The 25,959-nt window shown below is 44.7% G+C and overlaps 1 protein-coding gene across 1 annotated transcript in view; it reads right to left on the bottom strand.

Moving 5' to 3' along the window:
• LOC126484662 (peptidyl-alpha-hydroxyglycine alpha-amidating lyase 2-like) overlaps positions 1-25,959 on the bottom strand; it is a 179,069-nt gene that overhangs the window by 99,062 nt on the left and 54,048 nt on the right. The window contains exons 2-3 of the mRNA XM_050108254.1: positions 22,749-22,885; positions 13,575-13,773 (exon numbers count right to left, since the gene is read on the bottom strand). Coding sequence (XP_049964211.1) covers positions 13,575-13,773; positions 22,749-22,885 — 336 coding nt within the window. The remainder of the gene's footprint in view (positions 1-13,574; positions 13,774-22,748; positions 22,886-25,959) is intronic.

The following is a 25,959-nucleotide window of genomic DNA, read 5'->3' as shown; positions in this document are numbered from 1 at the left end:
GGACCTGAAGACTCGCCCGTATCAAGCGATTTGAGTTGCTTCGCAACCCCTAAGGTATCTACTTCTAAGAAACTCATGCTAGCAGCTGTTCGTGTTTCAAATTCTGGAATATTCCATTCGTCTTCCCTGGTGAAGGAATTTCGGAAAACTGCGTTCAATAACTCCGCTTTAGCGGCACAGTCGTCGGTAACAGTACCATCGGCACTGCGCAGCGAAGGTATTCACTGCGTCTTGCCGCTTGTGTACTTTACATACGACCAGAATTTCTTCGGATTTTCTACCAAATGGAAAACCAAAACAAGCTGTAGTTCAAACAGTTATGAGTCGAATGTGATCAGCGAGTGATTAAACTAACAAACTGGAATTTCGAATTAATATTTGGGGTTAAAACTCTCATCCTGAATGTCCAGACTAAGGTTTTCCTTAGTTTGCCTACATTGCTTAAGGCGTATCGCGAGATGGTTCCTTTGAACATGGTACACCTGATTTCCTAACCTGCTGTTGTCCTCTTGGGCTCTATCACTAATGGCCTCATAGTCGATGGGACGTTAAATCTTAATGTCCCACCTTTTTTGGAATGTCATGCAACTTGTGTAGAGCGCATAACACATGACTGGGTCAGAGCCGCTGTCCAGGTTGCAGTCTACTGGCCCATACCACAGACACTTAAAATGAAAAACGTCCTAGTTACACTACTGGGGTGCCGGCCCCTTATAACCTCAAACGGTGTAGTTGTAATCGTTTTGTAGCTATGTGCTTATTCTGCTGATACGAATTATGTCAACTTTCACCTCTCATAACCCTCACTCCCTAACATCAAATTCCCATTCGCACCCAGTTATCCATGTGGTAGTTCAGTTGGCAAAACCGTTAAGACTTTTAAGAGAATGGTTAATGGGATTTTAGCAGTCTGAAACGCGTTAGATTCCGCAGAAACCTTATTATTTTCATAGTTCGTTTCATCCAAACCAGGAACCGTGGTGACATTTTCTTGCATCGAAATTGCTTTAAAAATGTAACTGTCGCATATTACCAGAAACAGCATTCCAAAAAATCATTTTCAAAACCGAGGTTGACCAAAAACGTGCCTTGAAGCTCCATACTGGAAGGCGGGCTCAACATTTTGGCTTTTCTCAGTACTGAAATTCATATTTTAAGACAACTAAGCTATTACGATATTGTAAGTAGCGCAAAACAATTAGCTAATAATTTACAATGTTAGTCGACATCCACAAGGTTCAATTTTATGTCAGCTGTTGTTTCTTACATAGGCTATTGATCTTCCATGTTTTTTTAACTGAGATACTGTTTTGGCTGAACTTGTTGTTTTTTTAATATACAGGAACTAAAACCGTTACATTCAGTGCTAATTAATGCTCTAAAAAAGATACATTTCCAAAACCCGTTATTTCAGCAAAACTGTCAAATCGTATTTAGAATACGTTTTAAACATTATATTAATTTCTCTTATTTAGCTTTCTGTTTTTTTTTCAGATTGGTATGGCTGGGACTTTGGCACAAATGCACATTACTGACAATTACAGTGCGATTCACGTAAGACGTAACACCCCTTTGATTTCGTGAAGGGTTACACGTACCGAAACGCCGTTTTCGGCAAATGTTAGAGCGTCGAGGGGCTTGTATGTTTTTATTTGGTTGATGTTTTTAGCCCTGGTATCATATTGAAGTAAGAACATTGTTTAAATGAAACTGTATACTTTTTACAACTGCATTCGATATCTCCTGAGAAGACAGTTACAGTGATATAGCGTTTGTTAATGTTCACGTGGAAACCTGTCGTAAAAGAATTCGATAAATGTCCTAGAGTGCGAGAGCACGGTGACCGGAAACGGAATTTGCGGTGCAAAATCTTCCAAGCAGGCGTCTCGGATCCGGCTGCGTAGTTGTATACCCTACGGAAGGCCTGCGCTACGGGAATAAAGCTTTGTTTCCCCTTGAACCAATTTACGACTTAGATGCAGGATCACCTACGATTGTTGCATATGGAAATAACACAGGCTAGAAACTAGCTTATCACAAATGGCTTAGGAATACTATTTCACATTTGTATATCCACCCAGATTTACACGAGCTGAATCAGAGAAATCAAATGTCCATTCTTCAGTAATAAATAGGTGTTACACTCTGCAAAAAGCAACTACTGAATTACATATCTAAATGTTAGAAGGAAGATTTGACCTGTCTTTTCCTATATGTGGCTGTGTGCTTTTTAGTGGAAAAATACATGCTGTCGGATAGCTGTCTCTAGCTACATTGCTCTAAATTATATCATACGGGATACATTCGTTGAACCACATATTTTATAAAAAATAGTTTGGTGACCAATTACAGAAGAAATACTCGGATGCTACCTGTGCGGCTTTCGACGGGACAGATCAACAACCGACCAGATCTTCATTATAAGGCAAATAGTGGAAAAATGCTTTGAATATTATGTGGATGTACACTAGCCTTTTATAGACTTTAAACAGGCCTATGATAGTGTTAGAAGGAAAAAGCTACATGACACCTTAATGGAGATGGAATTCCCAAGTAAACTTATCAGACTGGTACAAATGACCCTCACCAGCATAAAATGCCGGGTAAAAGTGGAAGGAAAACTTTCTAACGAATTTGAGGTGGACCAAGGTTTTTGACAGGGTGATGTATTATCCACGCTACTCTTCAGCATAGTGTTGGAGAGAGTGATGCGAAGGGAGGAGATGGATAACCGAGGTGGCACTCTGTGTAACCGTTTGCACCAAAATCTAGCTTATGCCGATGACGTGAGTATGCTGTCTAGAAGTTTGGAAGAAATGGAAGAAGGACTTGGCAGCCTGGAAAAGGAGGCAGAACAGTTGGGACTTAGAGGAAACAACACGAAAAAAGCAGTATCTCTTTGCTTCCAGGAAACATGCTGTTGTTGAAGAGAAATATATTAAGTTGAACAGAGGCAATTACGAGAGATGCGAAAAGTTCCAATACCTGGGGGGTGCTGGTTACGGAGGAAAGCAGAATAAGAGAAAAATAAAATCTAGGATTGCTGCATGAAATAGAGCTTACTGGGCCCTGATCAAGATCCTTCAGTCACGTAGCCTGAGCGGAAAATCGAAGGTGACTGTCTATCGAACAGTCATAAGACTGGTGGTAATATATGGCTCAGAAACATGGACAATGACTGTAGCAGGAGCTCTTGAGAAGATCGGAGAGGAAAATATTATGAAAGATTTTTTCAGCCGTGTATGCAGTGGGGCAATGGAGGATAAGGAAAACAAGGAATTAGAAGAACTGCATAGAAATCCTGACTTGGTGACTGAAATTAAGTGTAACAGACTGAGATGGCTGGGGTAGAGCGAATGTCGGAGGATCGAGCTGTCAAAAAGGTTTACACAGGAAATCCAGGTGGCAAAAGGAGCAAAATTAGTCCCCGGAAACGATGGCTGGAAGATGTGGAAAATTATTTGAGAAAGATTGGAGTCAGGAGATGGGGGAAACGAGCAGAAAATCGTCAGGATTGGGCTGTGACCATCAGAGAGGCCAATTCCCTACATGTGCTGTAGAGCCAAGGAGTAAGTAAGTAAGTTTGGTGACCACCTGCACACCGCAGAATAAAACGACATTTCACGCTCAACGTAAGCGCGTAATGACAGTGTTACCAGCTACGTGCAACACACGCTGTCGACTTATTTGACATTGCAATTCAATTTCGTACACACGTAAATAAAATAAACAGTTTACTAACACTGATTTGATAACTGCCCAAATCACATAACGTAGTTTTGTCTTCCAAAAAAATAACTTTGCCCTTCATTTAAACACGTGTTCAAACTGTTGACGACGGACTGAAAAGCACTGGCGATTCGACAACACATATCGTCTGGCATAGTTGGGATTTCGTCATAGACCATCTTTGAGTGCTGCCCAAAGGATGAAACCAAGAATAGTCAAATAGTTCAAACTCGTAGGCCATTTGAAAATAGAATTTCGTCCTACCCAACGTTCGTGAAAGTTCTCATTCAATATTTGCGTTGAAAATATTTAGTCAGGCAGCAGTAGCCGATCGAGACAGACGCAGCAATAGGGAAGTAGCCGCTTTTGTGTCATTTACGAGTTCCTAACCAGGAGCGAGTTTTATTGTATCATCTGTGTGCTTTAATAGTTTAGTTTCTTGTGTTTCTTCATGTAAATTTAATGTATAATAGCCACAGTTGTCACGTTTTCGTTTGCGTTGGAAAATAAACCGATTTTGTGACGTATTACAAGTTCATAATCAGGGGTAAATTATTTAGTTTCATCTGAGTGTTCGGTAGTTATGTTTTCGAATATCTGCGTATTACTAGACACAGTTCGTGCGTTTCTGTTAGGGTCTAGAGTAGAGTTGCACAGCACGTCCCGATAGTCCGTTTATCTGCATAGTTCAGTTTTCCACGCTCTTTGGTATGGACAGGGGCTGCGATTGTTGTGTGCGGATGCGAGCCGAGTTGGTGACACTTCGCTCTCAGCTTCAGGCTGTGATGGCTTCTGTTACACAGCTTGAGGCTGCAGTGGATTAGCACCATTGTTGTGGGCCGGCCATGGGGATCCAACGGACGTCCAGCACGCCAAAGTCCTTCGATCGGTGCTCACCTGTGGCCAACCCAGTTACTGCTCGCACTGAGGCTGACCCCTCACCTGTGATCGAGTGGGAGGTCGCCCCAGGGCGTAGCAGGCGGCGAAAGACTTCCCAGGCGGCCGCACGTAAGGACTCTCAGGTTTGTCTGACAATCCGGTTCCAGGTGCTGTCTGTGGCTGACACTGTCGCTGAGCCAGATGCTGTCGCCTGTCGTGTTTCAGAGGAAACCACTCAGCCTGCAAGATCCAGGCAACCGCAGAGGGTGAGATCATTGGTAGTTGGGAGCTCCAACGTTAGGAGTGTTATGGGGCCCCTTAGGGACTTGGCTGACAAGAAGGGTAAGAAAACCAATATGCACTCCGTGTGCATACCGGGTAGAGTCATTCCAGATGTGGAAAGGGTCCTCCCAGATGCCATGAAGAGCACAGGGTGAAGCCAACTGCAGGTGGTTGCTCACGTCGGTACCAATGATGTGTGTCACTTTGAATCAGAAGAGATTCTCTGTGGTTTCGAGCGGCTAACAGAAGTGGTAAAGACTGACAGTTTTGCTTGCAAGATGAAAGCGGAGCTGAACATTTGCAGCATAGTCGACAGGACCAATTGCGGTCCTCTGGTAAAGAGCCGAGTAGGCTGCAGATTCCTCGACTTCCGCCAGAGGGTGGCTGGGTTTCGGGTTCCGCTGAGTAAGTCAGGTGTTCACTAGACGCAGGAGACGGCTACACGGGTAGCAGGGGCTGTGTGGCGTGGACTGCGCTATTCTTTTTGGGTAAGAGGGTCTCGGGAAAACACAAGAAGGGCTTCAGTCACAAAGGGTGCAGGCTGAACACAGGAAGATCGTAGATACAGGAACCATTGGTACAACAGTTGTAAAGTGTCGTAGCTGTGTTGCGAAAGTACCAGAGCTCCAATCGCTAATAGAAAGCACTGATGCTCAAATCGTTATAGGCACTGAAAGCTGGCTAAAGCCGGATATAAGCTCAGCCGAAATTTTTGCGAAGAACCTAACGGTGTTCCGAAAGGATAGGCTAAACACGGTTGGCGGTGGCGTGTTTGTTACTGTCAGAAGTAGTTTATCTTGTCGCGAAATTGAAGTAGATACTTCCTGTGAGTTAGTATGGGCAGAGGTCATTGTTGGCAACCGGTATAAAATAATAATTGGATCATTTTACCGACCTCCCAGTTCAGATGATACAATCGCTGAAAGGTTCAAAGAAAACTTGAGCTTGATTTCAAACACGTACCCTTCTCATACGATAATAGTTGGTGGTGCCTTTAATTTACCCCCGATATGATGGCGAAAATACATTTTTAATTCCGGAGGTACGCACAAAATATCATCCGAAATTGTGCTAAACGCATTCTCTGAAAATTATTTCGAGCAGTTAATTCAGGAGCCCACGCGAATAGTAAACGGTTGTGAAAACACGCTTGACCTCTTAGCAACAAATAATCCTGAGTTCATAACCAGCATCAAAACCGATACTGGGATTAGTGAATACAGGGTTGTCGTAGCGATATTGAATATTGTAATCCCCAAATCCTCAAAAAATAAGCGAAAAATGTACCTACTCAAAAAAGCAGATAAAACTTCACTTGACGCCTTCCTGAGACATAATCTCCACTCATTCAAGTTAATAATATAAGTGTAGACCAGATGTGGATTGAATTAAAAGAAATAGTATCGGCAGCAGTTGAGAGATTTATACCAAATAAATTAACAAACGACGGAGCTGATCCTCCTTGGTACACAAGACGGGTTAGAACAAGGTTTCAGAAACAACGAAAGAAACATGTCAAATTTAATCAGACGCAAAATCCCCAAGATTGGCTATCTTTTACAGAAGCTCGAAATTTAGCGCGGACTTCAATGCGAGATACCTATAACAGTTTCCACAACGAAACTTTGTCTCGAAACCGGGCAGAAAATCCAAAGAGATTCTGGTCGTATGTGAAGTGAGTTAGCGGCAAGAAACAATCAATGCCTTCCCTGCGCGATAGCGATGGAGATCCTATGGAAGACAGTGCTTCCAAAGCAGATTTACTAAACACAGCCTTCCGAAATGCCTTCACAAAAGAAGACGAAGTAAATATGCCAGAATTCGAATCGAGAACAGCTGCCAACATGAGTAACGTAGACGTAGGTATCCTCGGAGTAGTGAAGCAACTCAAAACACTTAATAAAAGCAAGTCTTCTGGTCCAGACTGTATACCAATTAGGTTCCCCTCGGAGAGTGATGATGCATTAGCTCCATATTTAACAACGATATACAACAGATCCGTACCCAAAGGCTGGAAATTTGCACAGGTCACACCAATATTTAAGAAAGTTAGTAGGAGTAATCCACTAAATTACAGGCCCATATCGTTAACGTCGATATGCAGCAGGATTTTTGAACATATATTGTGTTCAAACATTATGAATTACCTCTAAGAAAACTGTCAATTGACACAGTCAACATGGGTTTAGAAAACACCGTTTCTGTGAAACACAACTATCTCTCTATTCACGTGAAGTGTTGAGTGCTATTGACAAGGGATTTCAGATCTATTCCATATTTCTGGATTTCCGGAAGGCTTTTGACAACGTACCACACAAGAGGCTTGTAGTGAAACCGCGTGCTTATGGAACCAGTTATGTGACTGGATTTGTGATTTCCTGTCAGAGAGGCCACAGTTCGTAGTAATTGACGGAACGTCATCGAGTAAAACAGATTTCTGACGTTCTCCAAGGTAGTGCTATAGGCCCTTTGCTGTTCCTTATCTATATAAACGATTTTGGAGACAATCTGAGCAGCTGTCTTCGGTTGTTTGCAGATGACGCTGTTGTTTATCGACTAATGAAGCCATCAGGAGATCAAAACAAACTGCAAAAAGATTTAGAAAAGATATCTGAATGATGCGAAAAGTGGCAGTTGATCTTAAATAACGAAGAGTGTGAGGTCATCCACATGAGTGCTAAAAGGAACTCGTTAAAATTCGGTTACACAAAAAATTAGTCTAATCTAAAAGCCGTAAATTCAACTAAATACCTAGGTATTACAATTACGAACAACTTAAATTGGAAGGAACGCATAGAAAATGTTGTGGGGAAGGCTAACCAAAGGCTGCGTTTTATTGACAGAACACAGTAAATGTAACAGACCTACTACGGAGACTGCCTACACTACGCTTGTCCGCCCTCTTTTAGAATACTGCTGCGCGGTGTGGGATCCTTACCAGATAGGACTGACGGAGTACATCGAAAAAGTTCAAAGAAAGGCAGCACGTTTTGTATTATCGCGAAATATGGGAGAGAGTGTCACAGAAATGATACAGGATTTGGGCTGTAAATCATTAAAAGAAAGGCGTTTTTCGCTGCGACGGAATCTTCTCACGAAATTCCAATCACCAACTTTCTCCTCCGAATGCGAAAATATTTTGTTGACACCGACCTACATAGGGAGGAACGATCACCACGATTAAATGAGGGAAATCAGAGCTCGTACAGAAAAATATAGGTGTTTATTCTTTCCGCGCGCTATACGAGACTGGAATAATAGAGAATTGCGTAGGTGGTTCGATGAACCCTCTGCCAGGCACTTGAATGTGACTTGCAGAGTATCCATGTAGATGTAGATCGTGTTGCAGCCACATACATTGTCGAATATCCAGTTTTTTAGAATAGGACGAGATCACGTTCAGAATCTGTGTAAACAACTTCTGGTCACTGGCGTATCTCCGAAGGACAAGAGAGCTTGTGACACAAGATCTCGCACATATGGTGACAGAAGGAGGTCTGTGGAACATTTTATTGAGTCATTAAAACCAATTGAGAAACACTACTGTAGGGGGAAAAATATTCACATGCAATATTTAAGTATTGACCTTTCAGTTTCCCAATTATACAAAATGTACAACGAAAAACTTGACAAACATATGCCCGTGACTATGAATACTTTCGAAATGTGTTTCATAATGATTACAATATTGCATTTGGATTTCCTGCCACAGATGTCTGTTCTTTTTGCTTATGTTTCAAAGAGCAACTAAAACAGTATCGAAATCTGAAGGAAAACGACGAGTTGAAGGCCAAGCTTATCATACATAAGCTGAAAGCAGACGCCTTTTCCAAACAATTTCGCAGCGAAACAGAATGGGAGAGAATTCTGAACTTTGATTGCGAAAAGAAATTTGATTCCCCCGAAGCTTCCGACATAGTTATTTACCGACCGCCACTTTGCGCGGTACTGTTCGGAACCAGCCAGAGGCAGAGTGTTGCAATTTTGGTCAGCGAAGCGGCAAAGACGATCGAGTAATGTGTTTAACATGTTGACGTACTAACTAAAAACAGCAATGATGAAATTTAATTACATTCATATAGTTGATGCACCTAAATCTTTTTTATTGCAGACAGTACATTTATTTTCATTTTTCGTTACTTAATTGCTCTGTTTGTCATTATCAACAAATATCTCATAATTCCATAGAATACTACGTCAACCGATACTGAGAAGAGATAAAAGTTCGGAGGCATTACTTTTCAGCACGCCCTCGTATATGTTTGTAGACAGCGGGTATCTATTTTTAAATAACAATTAAGTTAATATTGTGTAAACTGAATAATTCTATGGAATTATGAGATATTTGTTGATAATGACACACAGAGCAATTAAGTAACGAAAAATGAAAATAAATGTACAGTCTGCAATAAAAAAAGATTTAGGTGCATCAGCTATATGAATGTAATTAAATTTCATCATTGCTGTTTTTAGTTGTACATAATTTATCTGTTTTGGACAGCAGCTAAATTAATGATACTTCGTTTTTAGAAAGCTACTTCTCAATTTAATGTGACTCTTGTTTGGACCAAAACAGCTAACATGTTTGCATCACACAGTTTAGAAAGGGAACCAAGTTATTCCCATCCTCTTAATGGTATTTCAGTGTCACTTCCGTGGAAGTTAGGTGTTATTTTAATACAAACAGAACTATTACAGGTGGACTGCTACCTGGGTACATTATTGTTGGTGGTGCTTGGCCAGCTTTCACTGAGTGGCTCGTGGCTTTCATGCTGTGTGTTGTGAGACAGCAGGTAATGGATGTTGTTGCATTTTGTTGCAGATATATTATAGATTATGTGTCTTACAACAATGAATATGACTGACTGTCATCACTTACGCCCGTTATCAAAGTATTGAGCTACAATCTCGCAGATATGAAGTTCTGACACCAGTTGCAGCAACAAAGTGTCTGCAGCAGAAGGTTCCTACAGTGGCTATGTCAATTCAGAGCCTTCGTTTCAGCAAGTGAAATATATATTGGTATCTTTCATTGATACTGAGTAACACCCTAATTTATGATACTAAAACACACTACTAAAATATGTCCCCTCTAAAGACATTTCAGATTAATGTGTAGGTTGCTGAAATCCCCTAGAAGTCTGCAAAATCCGTGTCCTGTGCGTCCTGATCCTTAAGCATAGTCAAGAGCCTCCACTGTGCACTGCTGCTGTTTCTGCAGACCAAACAACCGCAAGTCGCTACCACAACTATACTAGGTCTGTTCAAAAAATTGCGGAACATTCGTAATTTCGCGCCAAATGTGTGTTGCAGCGAAATGCGGTTGGCTTCCCTGCACACGCCTGTGTGCCGGAGGTTTCATTGTTGTATGTCCGTTAGTTATTGTTCAGTGCTGTGATGAGTAGAAAGTTATGTCGCACAGTTTGCGAATTTCGAGATGGCAGAGTTATAGAGGCAAAGCGCCTACATTAAGTTTTGCATGAAACTCGAGAAAACCTTTACAGAAGCACAGCAACTGATGAAGGAAGCTTACGGTGATGAGTTCTTCAGCCGTAGTCGGTGTTACGAATGGTTCACACGGTTTAAAAATTGCCGGACGGAAGTTAAAGATGACCCTCCTTCAGGACGCCCTTCGGCGGCTACCGACGACGCTCATGACAGGAACGTCAACGAAACAGTGGGGGCCAATCGAAGACTGACTGAGAAATTGCAGAAGAATGTAACATTCCAATTGGATCATGTCATGAAATGCTGACACAGCATCTTGGAATGCTTCGCGTTGCCGCCAAGTTCGTCTCCAGAAAGACCTTCGTCTTCCAATCTGTGAAGAGCTTTTGGATCGTGCAAACGAGGACGAGATGTTCCTGAAGGAGATCATAACTGGTGATGCGATGTGGGTCTACGGTTATGATGTTGAGACCACGGTTCAGACTTCGCAGAGGCTCGGGAAAGGTTCTCCAAGGCCAAAAAAAGCTCGTCAGGTCAAATGTCAAAGCCATGCTGATAGCTTTCTTCGATTTTTAAGGATTAGTTCATCATGACTTCGTGCCTCAAGGACACACTGTTATCGGGACGTGCTGCAACGCCTGCGAGAAAATGTGAGAAGGAAACGGTCTGAAATGTGGCGAGACAGTTCATGACGATAACGCAACCTCACATCTATTCCTGTTGGTGTGTGGCTATAGCGCAAGAAATCACTGTGATGCTCCATCCGATGTACTCTCCAGACCTGGCCCCTGCGAACCTTTTTTTATTTACAAAGTTGAAGAACCCGTTGAAAGGACGAAAATTTTCAACGATGGACGAAATAAAAGAAAATTCGCAGACGGCACTTTGCATGATCGGGCAAGAGGCGTACCAAGACTGCTTCCGGAAGTGTAAACGTCTTTGGGAGCGTTGTAGTTGTGGGTCAGAGTATTTCGAAGGAGACCATGCACAATGACTAACGCTAAGCGCAGAAAAATTTTGTGGGCAAAGTTCTGGAAGCTTTTGGGCAGACCTCGTAACGGCGTTTCGCAACACTCATTCGAAGCATCATGTCTAGTGAAGTATTTTCTTTCCCGTCTTCCTGCCAACCCATGCGTCGACACAATACAACATGCTCCGTGAGGCGTAGGGGAATATCTCTCACTTGTAGCCCAAAAGGTTGGACACGTAGAAACTTGTTTCCTCTACACAGCGCTTTGTTCACAGTCACTGAGTCTCCGAGCACTGTCACCTGCCCCGAGTTGCCCCAGTATCCACTGTCTCATAAAAAGTATCCTATTTAATGCGGAATTGACCTCTTGAAGTGAGGCAGACCCGCTACTAGAAAAGTAGGTGGGAAGTATTGTCAACAGCGAAGCAGTAACAGCAGAAAAGGTGAGTTCGAACGTGGAACGGCTGTTGGTGACGCGAGTGTGAAGTGGAAACGCGAGGGGACAACCATAGCTAAACCAAGACCTGGCAGATCTCATGTACTGGCGGGAAAGTGACTGTCGATCACTGCGTATGGTGGCTGTAAAAAATAAGAAATAAGCGGAAGGAATCACCCGTGAGATCCAAAGTCCTACCAGCAGCCCAACTAGTACAATGACTGTGCAATGGGATTTAAAAAGAATGGGATACAACGGTTAGCACCTCCTCAAAAGCCATACACTTGAGGTGGCGTAACGAGAGTGGATGACAGCAAACTAGTGATCTGATGTGATGAATCATGCATACCCTGTGGTAATCTGATGGGAGGATCTAGGTTCGGCGAACGAGTATCGCAACTGTGAAGTACGGAGGAAGCAATGTTATGGTATGGGGCATGTTTTCCGTGGTAAAAGTGTGGTCCCATTATTGCGATTAAGGAAACACTAAATGCGGAACGACATAAATACACCCTCTCACAAAGCAACATCTGTGAGGCAATGGACTGCGGACAATAATATTCCCAAAATGGACTGTTTTGTCCAGAGTCCCAATCTGACCCAAACGCAAGAATTCTGGGATGAGTTTGCTCGAGACGCCAGCATCCAGCTTCACTATCTTCTCTGGCTTTGTTTCATGAAGAAGAATGGGCTACCATTCCTCCACAGATACTCAGACACCTAATTGGAAGTGTCGTCAGCAGAACTGAAGCCGTTATAAAGGCAAAGGGTGGATATCGATGTCCACTAATATACAGGGTGTTACAAAAAGGTACGGCCAAATTTTCAGGAAACATTCCTCACACACAAATAAAGAAAAGATGTTATGTGTACATGTGTCCGGAAACGCTTAATTTCCATGTTAGAGCTCATTTTAGTTTCGTCAGTATGTACTGTACTTCCTCCATTCACCGCCATGATTTCATACGGGATACGCTACCTGTGCTGCTAGAACATGTGCCTTTACAAGTACGACACAACATGTGGTTCATGAACGATGGAGCTCCTGCACATTGCACATTTCAGTCAAAGTGTTCGTACGCTTCTCAACAACAGATTCGGTGACCGATGGATTGGTAGAGGCGGAGCAATTCCATGGCCTCCACGTTCTCCTGACCTCAACCCTCTTGACTTTCATTTATGGGGGCATTTGAAAGGTCTTGTCTACGCAACCCCGGTACCAAATGTAGAGACTCTTCGTGCTCGTATCGTCGACGGCTGTGATACAATACGCCATTCTCCAGGGCTGCATCAGCGCATCAGGGATTCCATGCGACGGAGGGTGGATGCATGTATCCTCGTAACGGAGGACATTTTGAACATTTCCTGTAACAAAGTGTTTGATGTCACGCTGGTACGTTCTGTTGCTTTGTGTTTCCATTCCATGATTAATATTATTTGAAGAGAAGTAATAAAATGAGCTGTAACATGGAAAGTAAGCGTTTCCGGACACATGTCCACATAACATATTTTCTTTCTTTGTGTGTGAGGATTGTTTCCTGAAAGTCTGGCCGTACCATTTTGTAACACCCTGTATATCCGAATACTTTTGATCAGATAGTGTACGGGCTGGGGAAACCGTCTGACATTAGCCCACCTAAATGTCAAGCTTAATTCCAGAACAAGGTCTGACTGTATCGCAATCAAGTAAAACGCTCAGCTTCTGAGTAAGCGATAGGGTCCCTCGCTCTCCAACGCAACAGCTGCCTTCACTCAACTGCGTGTGTATTCTTTGGACTTGGACGAGACTAAGGTGGTGGTGGAATGGAGCCGGTGCTACAGTTAGGTTACCTTGAGCGCCTGGTGGAGGGCGACATCGGTGACCCAGACGTGGCCCCTGGGGTCGACGGTGAGGCCGTGCGGCAGGTAGAACAGCCCGCGGCCCCAGGAGCGCTTGAGCCGGCCGCTGTGCGCGTCCAGCGTCAGGACGGCGTCCACCGCGATGGGGCCCTCCGCCCGCCGCTGGTAGTGCGTCGTCGAGTTGAACGCCCTGCCGCAACACGCACACCACCCACACTGCACTAAACGCCCACATCGATGACGCATACGAAGCGCGGGAACAATCACTACTTGAACTAGTCTGTGCGGATAGTTTGTAAGTAGGCAGTTTAGGTTTTTTTTATTGGTAACGCCACGTAGCGCTCTGTATGAAAATCACTGGCTCTGCTGTGTGCAGTCTGTGGCTGGTTTGCATTGTTGTTTGATATTGTAGTGTTGGGCAGCTGGATGTGAACAGCGCGTAGCGTTGCGCAGTTGGAGGTGAGCCGCCAGCAGTGGTGGATGTGGGGGGAGAGATGGCGGAGTTTTGAGAGCGGATGATCTGGACGTGTGTCGATCAGAGACAGTAAATTTGTAAGACTGGATGTCATGAACTGATATATATATATATACACGGTGAGTCACCTACATCTAGATCTACATCTACATCCATACTCCGCAAGTAAGTGTGGCGGAGGGTACCGCTGGATATATTTCGTGAACCATATCAAATACTGACGCATCGATTCCACAGACCGAACGTGAGGAGAAGGGCTAGTGTAATTGGTTAATACAAACCATAAAAAAATGCACAGAAGTATGTTTTTTAACATAAACCTACGTTTTTTTAAATGGAACCCCGTTAGTTTTGTTAGCACATCTGAACATATAAACAAATACACTCCTGGAAATGGAAAAAAGAACACGTTGACACCGGTGTGTCAGACCCACCATACTTGCTCCGGACACTGCGAGAGGGCTGTACAAGCAATGATCACACGCACGGCACAGCGGACACACCAGGAACCGCGGTGTTGGCCGTCGAATGGCGCTAGCTGCGCAGCATTTGTGCACCGCCGCCGTCAGTGTCAGCCGGTTTGCCGTGGCATACGGAGCTCCATCGCAGTCTTTAACACTGGTAGCATGCCCCGACAGCCTGGACGTGAACCGTATGTGCAGTTGACGGACTTTGAGCAAGGGCGTATAGTGGGCATGCGGGAGGCCGGGTGGACGTACCGCCGAATTGCTCAACACGTGGGGCGTGAGGTCTCCACAGTACATCGACGTTGTCGCCAGTGGTCGGCGGAAGGTGCACGTGCCCGTCGACCAGGGACCGGACCGCAGCGACGCACGGATGCACGCCAAGACCGTAGGATCCTACGCAGTGCCGTAGGGGACCGCACCGCCACTTCCCAGCAAATTAGGGACACTGTTGCTCCTGGGGTATCGGCGAGGACCATTCGCAACCGTCTCCATGAAGCTGGGCTACGGTCCCGCACACCGTTAGGCCGTCTTCCGCTCACGCCCCAACATCGTGCAGCCCGCCTCCAGTGGTGTCGCGACAGGCGTGAATGGAGGGACGAATGGAGACGTGTCGTCTTCAGCGATGAGAGTCGCTTCTGCCTTGGTGCCAATGATGGTCGTATGCGTGTTTGGCGCCGTGCAGGTGAGCGCCACAATCAGGACTGCATACGACCGAGGCACACAGGGCCAACACCCGGCATCATGGTGTGGGGAGCGATCTCCTACACTGGCCGTACACCACTGGTGATCGTCGAGGGGACACTGAATAGTGCGCGGTACATCCAAACCGTCATCGAACCCATCGTTCTACCATTCCTAGACCGGCAAGGGAACTTGCTGTTCCAACAGGACAATGCACGTCCGCATGTATCCCGTGCCACCCAACGTGCTCTAGAAGGTGTAAGTCAACTACCCTGGCCAGCAAGATCTCCGGATCTGTCCCCCATTGAGCATGTTTGGGACTGGATGAAGCGTCGTCTCACGCGGTCTGCACGTCCAGCACGAACGCTGGTCCAACTGAGGCGCCAGGTGGAAATGGCATGGCAAGCCGTTCCACAGGACTACATCCAGCATCTCTACGATCGTCTCCATGGGAGAATAGCAGCGTGCATTACTGCGAAAGGTGGATATACACTGTACTAGTGCCGACATTGTGCATGCTCTGTTGCCTGTGTCTATGTGCCTGTGGTTCTGTCAGTGTGATCATGTGATGTATCTGACCCCAGGAATGTGTCAATAAAGTTTCCCCTTCCTGGGACAATGAATTCACGGTGTTCTTATTTCAATTTCCAGGAGTGTATATCTGTCGACGAGTCTCCACTCAAGGTAACATGCTGCCTCCCCTACCAAGAAATTCTCAGTCGAGACAGAAATATCTTTTGATACTCTATACCGTACCTTCATTCATAAGCATTAGTGTTGTAACACCTATAACGAAGGTACGATAATTATGGAGTATCAAACGAAATTCGCGTCTCGATTGAGGATATCTTGGTAGGAAGGATGCAGCATGTTAGTTAGAAAGTCATCGACGATAGCGAACACAGAAACAGCGATCATTTTAACTCAGCAATTCGTCACATGTGTTAAGGTAAGCATCTATGGAGAACTCATTGTGGCAGTTGCTCAAAAATAAATTTCAAGTATTTGTAAGTTGTCCAGTTGTCAACTGAAAGTTTGCAGTATTTTAAGATGTTCCTCATTCTTAAGCTAAATAGCAATAATTAAAAAATAGCTGGAAAACTGTCAAATATTCAGAACGACTCAGCAAAAAATGTGTACGAAATGATTTTAGAAAAGAAAATACTACACGTTGCAGCCTTTGATACTGTGGGCAAAAAGCAACCCACACGAATCGGTGCGAATGAGGAGTGATAGAACAATACACTTGAGAGAATAGTGGAAGGGAAAGAGATAGCGTAAAGCCAATGGATAATCAAAAAATCTAACGGATGTCTTGGTGTTTATAAGGCAAAGACTAAAGATGCCTAACAAATAAAGGGAGGGAGCTGGAGACGACGTAGAGAGGAACAAGGGAAATTCCCGTGCAAACCAAGACAGGAAGTTCACGAAGCCTGAAGACGAAGGGAACGCAAAATATGAACAACCCTGGGATTAATCCAACAAGTTGTAGCTGTACACAATACTTCCAGTTTTCGTCAGTAACAGGTGTCACATACATCTCATAAAACAATTGTCAAAATATGACATTTGTATAAGATAAATAACATGTTGTTCAATGGTAAATAGATTGTCCATTACACAGCTATCCAAAGGACACATAAAATGAAAAGGCAAATAACTACTATTATGACCAGTATCATCTTTGTTATACAATATCACGAAAATTTTCAATACACTGTTTTTCAGTTTAAGTTGTTCATTAAAAATGAAATTCGGATCTTTAGCATAATTTAAGATTATTAAGATCCAATATATCATTTTGAATGAACAACTTGAACTGAGAAACAAAAAAATGTATTGAAAATCTTCGTGATATCCTAGGGTAATGCTCGTTTCACAACAATTCCCGCAAACGTTACATTGGTTTGACGTCATGCACAATGTCGACTACCGGATGATCAGCTATCAACTTTGTGACAGGGAAGAACTTGGATATTATGCTCCTCTGTTTACTGGCAGCAATTTAAGCTGTCCTCTTAGGTTCCTGCCGAACCACACATTCGGGAGTCGTTATATCATTCGGCAATAAAGAGACAAATATTTGTGAGAAGAAAAAGCTGCTAATTTTATTGCAACTCGTTTCAGTCACAGCATTTAAAGCTGTACTCTTAGGTTCCAGCCAAACAACACATTCGTAAATAGCCTCACATTCGTAAATAAACAGCGAAATGTTTTTGACAAAGTAAAGTATGTATATTAATGCTCCACGTTTCACTCGAGCAATTCAAACTGTCCTCTTAGGTCCCTGCCTAACCTTACACTCGAAAGGCTGCACGTATTCGGAAATAAAGAGCCAAATATTTGTGGGAAGGAAGAATATGAATTTTATTGTTGTTCGTTACCAACGGTCTTGCCGCATTGGTAACACCGGTTCCTGTCAGATAACCAAAGTTAAGCGTTGTCAGGCTGGGCTAGCACTTCGATGGGCGACCATCCGGTCTGCCTAGCGCTGTTGGCAAGCGGGGTGCACTCAGCCCTTGTGTGGCAAACTGAAGAACTACTTGATTGAGAAGTAGCGGCTCCGGTCACGGAAACTGACATACGGCCTGGAGAGCGGTGTGCTGATCACATGCCCCTCCATATCCGCATCCAGTGACGATGCCTCTGAACGGCGGCCAGTCAGTACATTTAGGCCTACGCGGCCTGTTGGGGTGGAGTTTTTATTGTTGTTCTTTCAGCCGCACCAATTTAAGCTGTCCTCTTAGGTTCCTGCCCAACCACATATTCGGAAATCGTTAAATATTTATTTATTCCTTCGTTCTCAGATCAGACTGAATGTAAATAAAATCCATTACTGCAGAACATACTTGTATTACATTCATAAGAACTGTAAACAATGCTAATACGAAAAAAATTGCATGTAACGAGATGCGAACCAACAACTTTCGACTCCAGAAACCACGACGTTATTCATTACGCTAACACTTAACCTTATAAGTAACTCTGGCCTGGGTTATCATATCCCATGTTGAAGGCTTCTATCGCTGATGCGTTATTAATTTAATGATAATGGTGATGTGTTTTTGATAAATTTTCAGTGCTCCGTTACACTGAAACGGTATACTGCAAATTATAAAACAAGTGTGTTTCTTTCTTAATTTGTAAATCATTGACAATAATAAGTCACTTCCAAGAGATCACACTTATATGAAGGCATTAACCGTCGATAAAGCATCACATGACATTCTATTATAGGAATTATAATTAAAAAAATGGTTCAAATGGTTCTGAGCACTATGGGACTTAACTACTGTGGCCATCAGTCCCCTAGAACTTAGAACTACTTAAACCTAACTAACCTAAGGACATCACACACATCCATGCTCGAGGCAGGATTCGAACCTGCGACCGTAGCAGTCGCGCGGTTCCGGACTGCGCGCCTAGAACCGCTAGACCACCGCGGCCGGCAGGAATTATTATAATAATTCATTCCAAGGAAGACGTGTTTTTCTAAATCTCCAGTGAACGCGCATGGGACCTTGGAAAGACCCGTATCCAATGCTAACGAAAGTCGTTAGCCGATCATGAGGTCATCGATATTGTGTGTGACGCGAAAATGACGTCATGTTTACGGGGACTGTTGTGAAACGAGCGTTACCCCATAATGTATTACAAAGATGATACTGGTCATTAAATAAATTCTTTGCCATTTTTTAATTTCTTAGGATAGTATTATAATAGAAACTCCACGCATCTCACTTTGCAGAACAAAATATTATTTACAACTGTAATATTTTGGCTATTGTTTGATGAGATCTATCTTACACCTGTTATTAACAAAATCTGGAAGAATTGTGTATATCTTACTACAATTTTCAATTATCCTAGTTACGTGAAACTGTCCTATATCCATAACGCTGTACACTACTGGCCATTAAAATTGGCACACCACGAAGATGACGTGCTACAGACGCGAAATTTAACCAACAGGAACAAGATGCTGTGATATGCAAATGATTAGCTTTTCAGAGCATTCACACAAGGTTGGTGCCGGTGGCGACACCTACAATGTGCTGACATGAGCAAAGTTTCCAACCGATTTCTCATACACAAACAGCAGTTGACCGGCGTTGCCTGGTGAAACGTTGTTGTGATGCCTCGTGTAAGGAGTAGAAATGCGTAGCATCAAGTTTCCGACTTTGATAAAGGTCGGATTGTAGTCTATCGCGATTGCGGTTTATCGTATCGCGACATTGCTGCTCGCGTTGGTCGAGATCCAATGACTGTTAGCAGGATATGGAATCGGTGGGTTCAGGAGGGTAATACGGAACGCCGTGCTGGATCCCAACGGCTTCGTATCACTAGCAGTCGAGATGACAGGCATCTTATCCGCATGCCTGTAACGGATCGTGCAGCCAAGTCTCGATCCCTGAGTCAACAGATGGGGACGTTTGCAATACAACAACGATCTGCACGAACAGTTCGACGACGTTTGCAGCAGCATGGACCATCAGCTCTGAGACCGTGCCTGCGGTTAACCTTGACGCTGCATCACAGACAGGAGCGCCTGCGATGGTGTACTCAACGACGAACCTGGGTGCACGAATGGCAAAACGTCATTTTTTCGGAAGAATCCAGGTTCTGTTTACATGATGTTCGCATCCGCGTTTGGCGGACACATAGGAAGCGTGTATTCGTCATCGCCATAGTGGCGTATCACCCGGCGTGATGGTATGGGGTGCCATTGGTTACACGTCTCGGTCACCTCTTGTTCGCATTGACGGCACTTTGAACAGTGGACGTTACATTTCAGATGTTTTACGACCCGTGGCTCTACCCTTCATTCGATCCCTGCGAAACCTTACATTTCAGCAGGATAATGCACGACTGCATGTTGCAGGTCCTGTGCTGGCCTTGCTGGATACAGAAAACGTTCGACTGCTGCTCTGGCCAGCACATTCTCCAGATCCCTCACCAATTGAAAACGTCTGGAAAATGGTGGCCGAGCAACTGGCTCGTCACAATACGCCAGTCTTGTTGAACTGTGGTATCGTGTAGAAGCTGCATGGGCAGCTGCACCTGTACACGCAATCCAAGCTCTGTTTGACTCAATGCCCAGGCGTATCAAGGCCGTTATTACGGCCAGAGGTGGTTGTTGTGGGTACTGATTTCTTAAGATCTATGCACCCAAATTGCGTGAAAATGTAATCACTTGTCAGTTCTATTATAATATCATCTGCATTTCTTCTTGGTGTAGCAATGTTAATGGCTAGTAGTGTCTTTACAAATGTAATATTTTGGCAATTGTTTTATGAGATCCAGCTGACACATGTTATTAACAAAAACTTGAAGTATTGTGTATATCTTACTACGGTTTTCAAATAGCCTAGTCACGTGAAAGTGTCCTATATCCAGAACGTTGTATAGGTACAACAGTTACTGGAAAATGGTCTCTGGTCGAAATCAGAAATAAATTATCTAGGAGCTTCATGTGTTACAGTATGTCATTTCTACAATTTATCAGAGTTATGAAACAAAAGCTATTGTTGAGACTATTCTCAGATATGGTGTAGAAACGTGTAAACTGAATAATAGGTAGAGAGAGAGGCTGTTGACTCTGGAGATGGACGTTTGGAGAATAGTGGTTGGGTCGTGTGAAGCATAATACAGAAAAAAATATTATGAGAGCCAGCGAGACCATAATCGAGGCGACAGAAACAGCTATTATTTGCTCGGCCATCGAGAAAGAAAGGATGCCGACTGGCGACCAAGACTAATTTGAAAATGGACTCCACAGAAGGGGGGGGGGGGGGAGGGGGGAGGGGGGGGGGAGAGGAAGACAACACTCAACCTAGAAGACGGCAGGAGCGTGTGTGTGAGACATTCTCCAGCAAGGTGACTGGCTAAATGGAAAGAGGTGGACAACGGGAAAGAGAAGCGGCGGCAGCCATAGATAACAGACGATACGACGACGAAAAAAAAGAATAAAGGAAAGACCATAAGGTAGGAAAAATGAATAAGACGGCGTCGCACAGGAACCACCTGAGAGACCGTCTTTAGGGTTGAGGAGGAGATGAAGGAAAACTACACTACTGGTCATTAAATTTGCTACACCAAGGAGAAATGCAGATGATAAACGGGTATTCATTGGACAAATATTTTATACTAGATCTGACAGGTGATTACCTTTCCACGCAATTTGGTTGCATAGATCCTGAGAAATCAGTACCCAGAACAACCACCTCTGGCCATAATAACGGCCTTGATACGCCTGGGCATTGAGTCAAACAGAGCTTGGATAGCGTGTACAGGTACAGCTGCCCATGCAGCTTCAACACGATACCACAGTTCATCAAGACTGGCGTATTGTGACGAGCCAGTTGCTCGGCCACCATTGACCAGACGTTTTCAATTGGCGAGAGATCTGGAGAATGTGCCTGCCAGGGCAGCAGTCGAACATTTCCTGTATCCAGAAAGGCCCGTACAGGACTTCCAACATGCGATCGTGTAATTATCCTGCTGAAATGTAGGGTTTCGCAGGGATCGAATGTAGAGCCACGGGTCGTAACACATCTGAAATGTAACGTCCACTGTTCAAAGTGCCGTCAATGCGAATAAGAGGTGACCGAGACGCGTAACCAATGGCACCCCATACCATCACGCTGGGTGATACGCCAGTATGGCGATGACGAATACACGCTTCCAATGTGTGTTCACCGCGATGTCGCCAAACACGGATGCGACCATCATGATGCTGTAAGCAGAACCTGGATTCATTCGAAAAAATAACGTTTTGCCATTCGTGCACACAGGTTCGTCGTTGAGTACACCATCGCAGGCGCTCCTGCCTGCGATGCAGCGTCAATGGTAACCGCAGTCACGGTCTCCGAGCTGATAGTCCATGCTGCTGCAAACGTCGTTGAACTGTTCGTGCACATGGTTTTTGCCTTGTAAAAGTCCCCATCTGTTGACTCAGGGATCGAGACGTGGCTGCACGATCCGTTACAGCCATGCGGATAAGATGTCTGTCATCTCGACTGCTAGTGATACGAGACCACTGGGATCCACCTCGGCGTTCCGTATTACCCTCCTGAACCCACCGATTCCATATTCTGCTAACAGTCATTGGATCTCGACCAACGCGAGCAGCAATGTCGCGATACGATAAACCGCAATTGCGATAGGCTACAATGCGACCTTTATGAAAGTCGGAAACGTGATGGTACGCATTTCTCCTCCTTACACGAGGCGTCACAACAACGTTTCACCAGGCAACGCCGGTCAGCTGCTGTTTGTGTATGAGTAATCGGTTGGAAAGTTTCCTCACGTCAGCACGTTGGAGGTGTCGCCACCGGCGCCAACCTTGTGTGAATGCTCATCATTTGCATACCACAGCATCTTCTTCCTGTCGGTTAAATTTCGCGTCTGTAGCACGTCATCTTCGTGATGTAGAAATTTTAGTGGCCAGTAGTGTAACTTGACCGGTTGAGCGCAGCAGAAACTTGCCAGACAGCCGGGCAGCAGGTAGTAGGAGAAGAGGCGGAGCGCGGCGCGACTCACCCGGCGTCCCAGTGTCGCGGCCCTCGGTGCAGGATGACGGGGTCTCCGTGGGGGTCGACGGACACGCCGCTCACCTCGCCCAGGCCCTCCAGAGTGCGTGGCCAGCCAGCTGACACCACGGGCCGCCGAGCCTCCCTCTGCGCACACGCACCACACACTCAACGTCTCAGCTCAAGCTCGAGCATGCGTGATCCTATTCCGATGTCGTATAGAACTAAACTGACATCGTACATAGGTATATAGCCGTATACACACATCAAAAAAGGTTTTGCACCATCCTTGGTTCCCAGAACTCTTGAAGATACGCGTTGGCTGTGGATATTGTATCACAGACACAATCCCTTTGACTGTTCAGAGATGACACTAAACCCGCCCAATGAGGCAAACAGCCATTCATGAGCAGCTCCTATTAGACGGAGGGGGTCCGACAGCCGATCGGATCCAGTCATTCCACCAGGAAGGAGGTACACGACTTGTGTTGTCCGTAGTTAACCGCGCCTAGACGGTCAATACCGCAGTTCGATCGCGTCCGCGTTGTTACATTGTGCCTGGAAGGGTCTCAACAAGAGAAGGGTCCAGACGTCTCGGAGTGAACCAAAGCGATGTTAAACTTCCCAGCAGATTAAAACTTTGTGCCGGACCGAGACTCCAACTCGGGACCATTGCCTGTCGCGGGCAAGTGCTCTACCATCTGAGCTGCCCAAGCACGACGCACACCTCGTCCTCACAGCTGAGGTTCACAGGAGAGCTTCTGTAGTTTGGAAGGTAGGAGACGAGATACTGGCAGAAGTCCTCATAGCTTTAATCTCGTCTCCCACCTTCCAAAGTTTACAGAAGCTCTCCTGCGGTCCTTAAAGAACTAGCACTCCTGAAAGAAAGGATATTGCGGAGACATGGCTTAGCCACAGCCTGGGGGATGTTTCCCGAATGAGATTTTCACTCTGCAGCGGAGTGTGCGCTGATACGAAACTTCCTGGCAGATTAAAACTGTGTGCCGGACCGAGAATCGAACTCGGGACCTTTGACTTTCATTCTGGAAACATCCTCCAGCCTGTGGCTAAGCCATGTTCCCGCAATATCCTTTCTTTCAGTAGATCTCCAGGTCCGCAGGAGAGCTTCTGTTAAGTTTGGAAGGTAGGAGATGAAATTCTGTCAGAAGTAAAGCTGTGATGACGGGGCGTGAGTCGTGCTTCGGTGGCTCAGATGGTACAGCACTTGCCCACGAACGCAAAGGTCATGAGTTCGAGTCTCGCTCTGGCACACAGTTTTAATCTACCAGGAAGTTTCAAGTTGAATAATGCTTTTCGTGCAGCCACAGAACGTCGTGTTACGACTCAAACAGTGCGCAATAGGCTGCATGATACGCAATTTCATTCCCGACGTCCATGGCGAGGTCCATCTTTGCAACAACGACACCATGCAGCGCGGTACATATGGGTCCAACAACAAGCCGAATGGACTGCTTAGGATTGGCATCATGTTCTCTGCACCGATGATTGTCGCACATACCTTCAACCAGACAATCGTGAGAGACGTGTCTGGAGGCAACCCGGTTAGGCTGAACCAATTACACACACTGTCCAGCGACTGCAACAAGGTGGAGGTTCCCTGCTCTTTTGGGGTGGCATTATGTGGGGCCGACGTACGCCGCTGATGGTCATGGAAGGCGCCGCAACGGCTGCACGATACGCGAATGCCGTCCTCCGACCGATAGTGCAACCGTATCGGCAGGACACTGCCGAGGCATTCGTATTCATGGACGACAATTCGCGCCCCCATCGTGCACATCTCACATCTTGTGAATCAGTTCCTTCAGGATTAACGATATCCCTCAACTAGAGTGGCCAGTATGTTCTCCAGACGTGAACCCCATCGAACATGTCTGGGATACATTGAAAAGGGCTGTTTATGGACGACGTGATCCACCAACCACTCTGAGGGATCCACGCCGAATGGCCGTTGAGGACAGGGACAATATGGACCAACAGCGCCTTGATGAATTTGTGGATAGTATGCCACGACGAATACAGGCACGCATCAATGCAAGAGGACGTACTACTGGGTGTTAGAGGTACCGGTATCTACAGCAATCTGGACCACCACCTCCAAAGGTGTTGCTTTATTGTGGTACGACATGCAATGTGTGGTTTTCATGAGCAATAAAAAGGGCGGAAATGATGTTTATGTTGATCTCTATTCCAGTTTCCTGTACACGTTCCGGATCTCTCGGAACCGAGGTGATGAAAAACTTTTTTTGATGTATGTATTATTGTAGAGTATTAACTCATGTGAATTTCTTCCTATTCACAAGACGTAGCTTTTACCAGCAGCACAAAAGGAACAAGTTGTTGAATCAGAAATTAAGATAGTAAGTATGTAAGAGACGGCGCGAGAGGGCATAGTCATACAGCAACTCACCATAGGTCCCAGAGAGCTGTTTACAAGACGGACGAAAAGGACCTTGGCAAGTCATTAGAATGTTCACTTCACACGTAAGGAGGAGGTTTTATGGTATACGAATGAGTCTACCTCGAGAGGAAGAAAATACATTAATTGTCTTTTTATTAAGTGAACACACCGCCATTTGGCTGTATTGCTGTTTATTTAATTACGACCCAGGTTTCGGCCTTTTATGCCATTTTCAAGTGTAATATGTGTTAATAACATAAACTCAATCACTTGGGTTAGATCCGGGAGAGGAGTCTAGTCTAGGGACTCAAATTATGGTGCATTCAGTTGTATAGACATCAGTCTATTATGTACGCAGCCTACTTACGGGAAACTGTCACCCACCGATGGGCATCAAAGGAAACAGCGTGACATTGAGGTGGGCTAAATAAGTACTGCCTGTATTTTTCTAAAGCTAAGATCTCATAAAATGTCTTTAATGAAAGCAACCGGTTTCGACATTATTCGCTGTCATATTCAGTTTTTGGAAAACCTTTTGTTATGAAACGTGTTCATTTTAAGTTGGACCTCACGCCTCGTTGTCATGTGGAAACAACAGCACATTATAAAAGGTTTGTCATAACTGAAATATTTAAAAACATAGGACATCTTGCGCAAATGAACATATATGTATTAGCAAGTAAAACAAATCGCTCCTTCTGTCTTCTAAAAACGAAAGGAATCATTTATATGTTATGGCTGTAAACAGTGAATTCCATATTAATTCGTGAGGTAGCCAGAACGAACTACAATGCTTTTCTTT

This window comes from Schistocerca serialis, chromosome 6 (assembly GCF_023864345.2).
Source record: "Schistocerca serialis cubense isolate TAMUIC-IGC-003099 chromosome 6, iqSchSeri2.2, whole genome shotgun sequence".
Lineage (NCBI taxonomy): Eukaryota > Metazoa > Arthropoda > Insecta > Orthoptera > Acrididae > Schistocerca > Schistocerca serialis.
The sequence above is the reverse complement of the archived record's forward strand: the minus strand, read 5'-3'. Positions and strand labels throughout refer to the sequence as shown.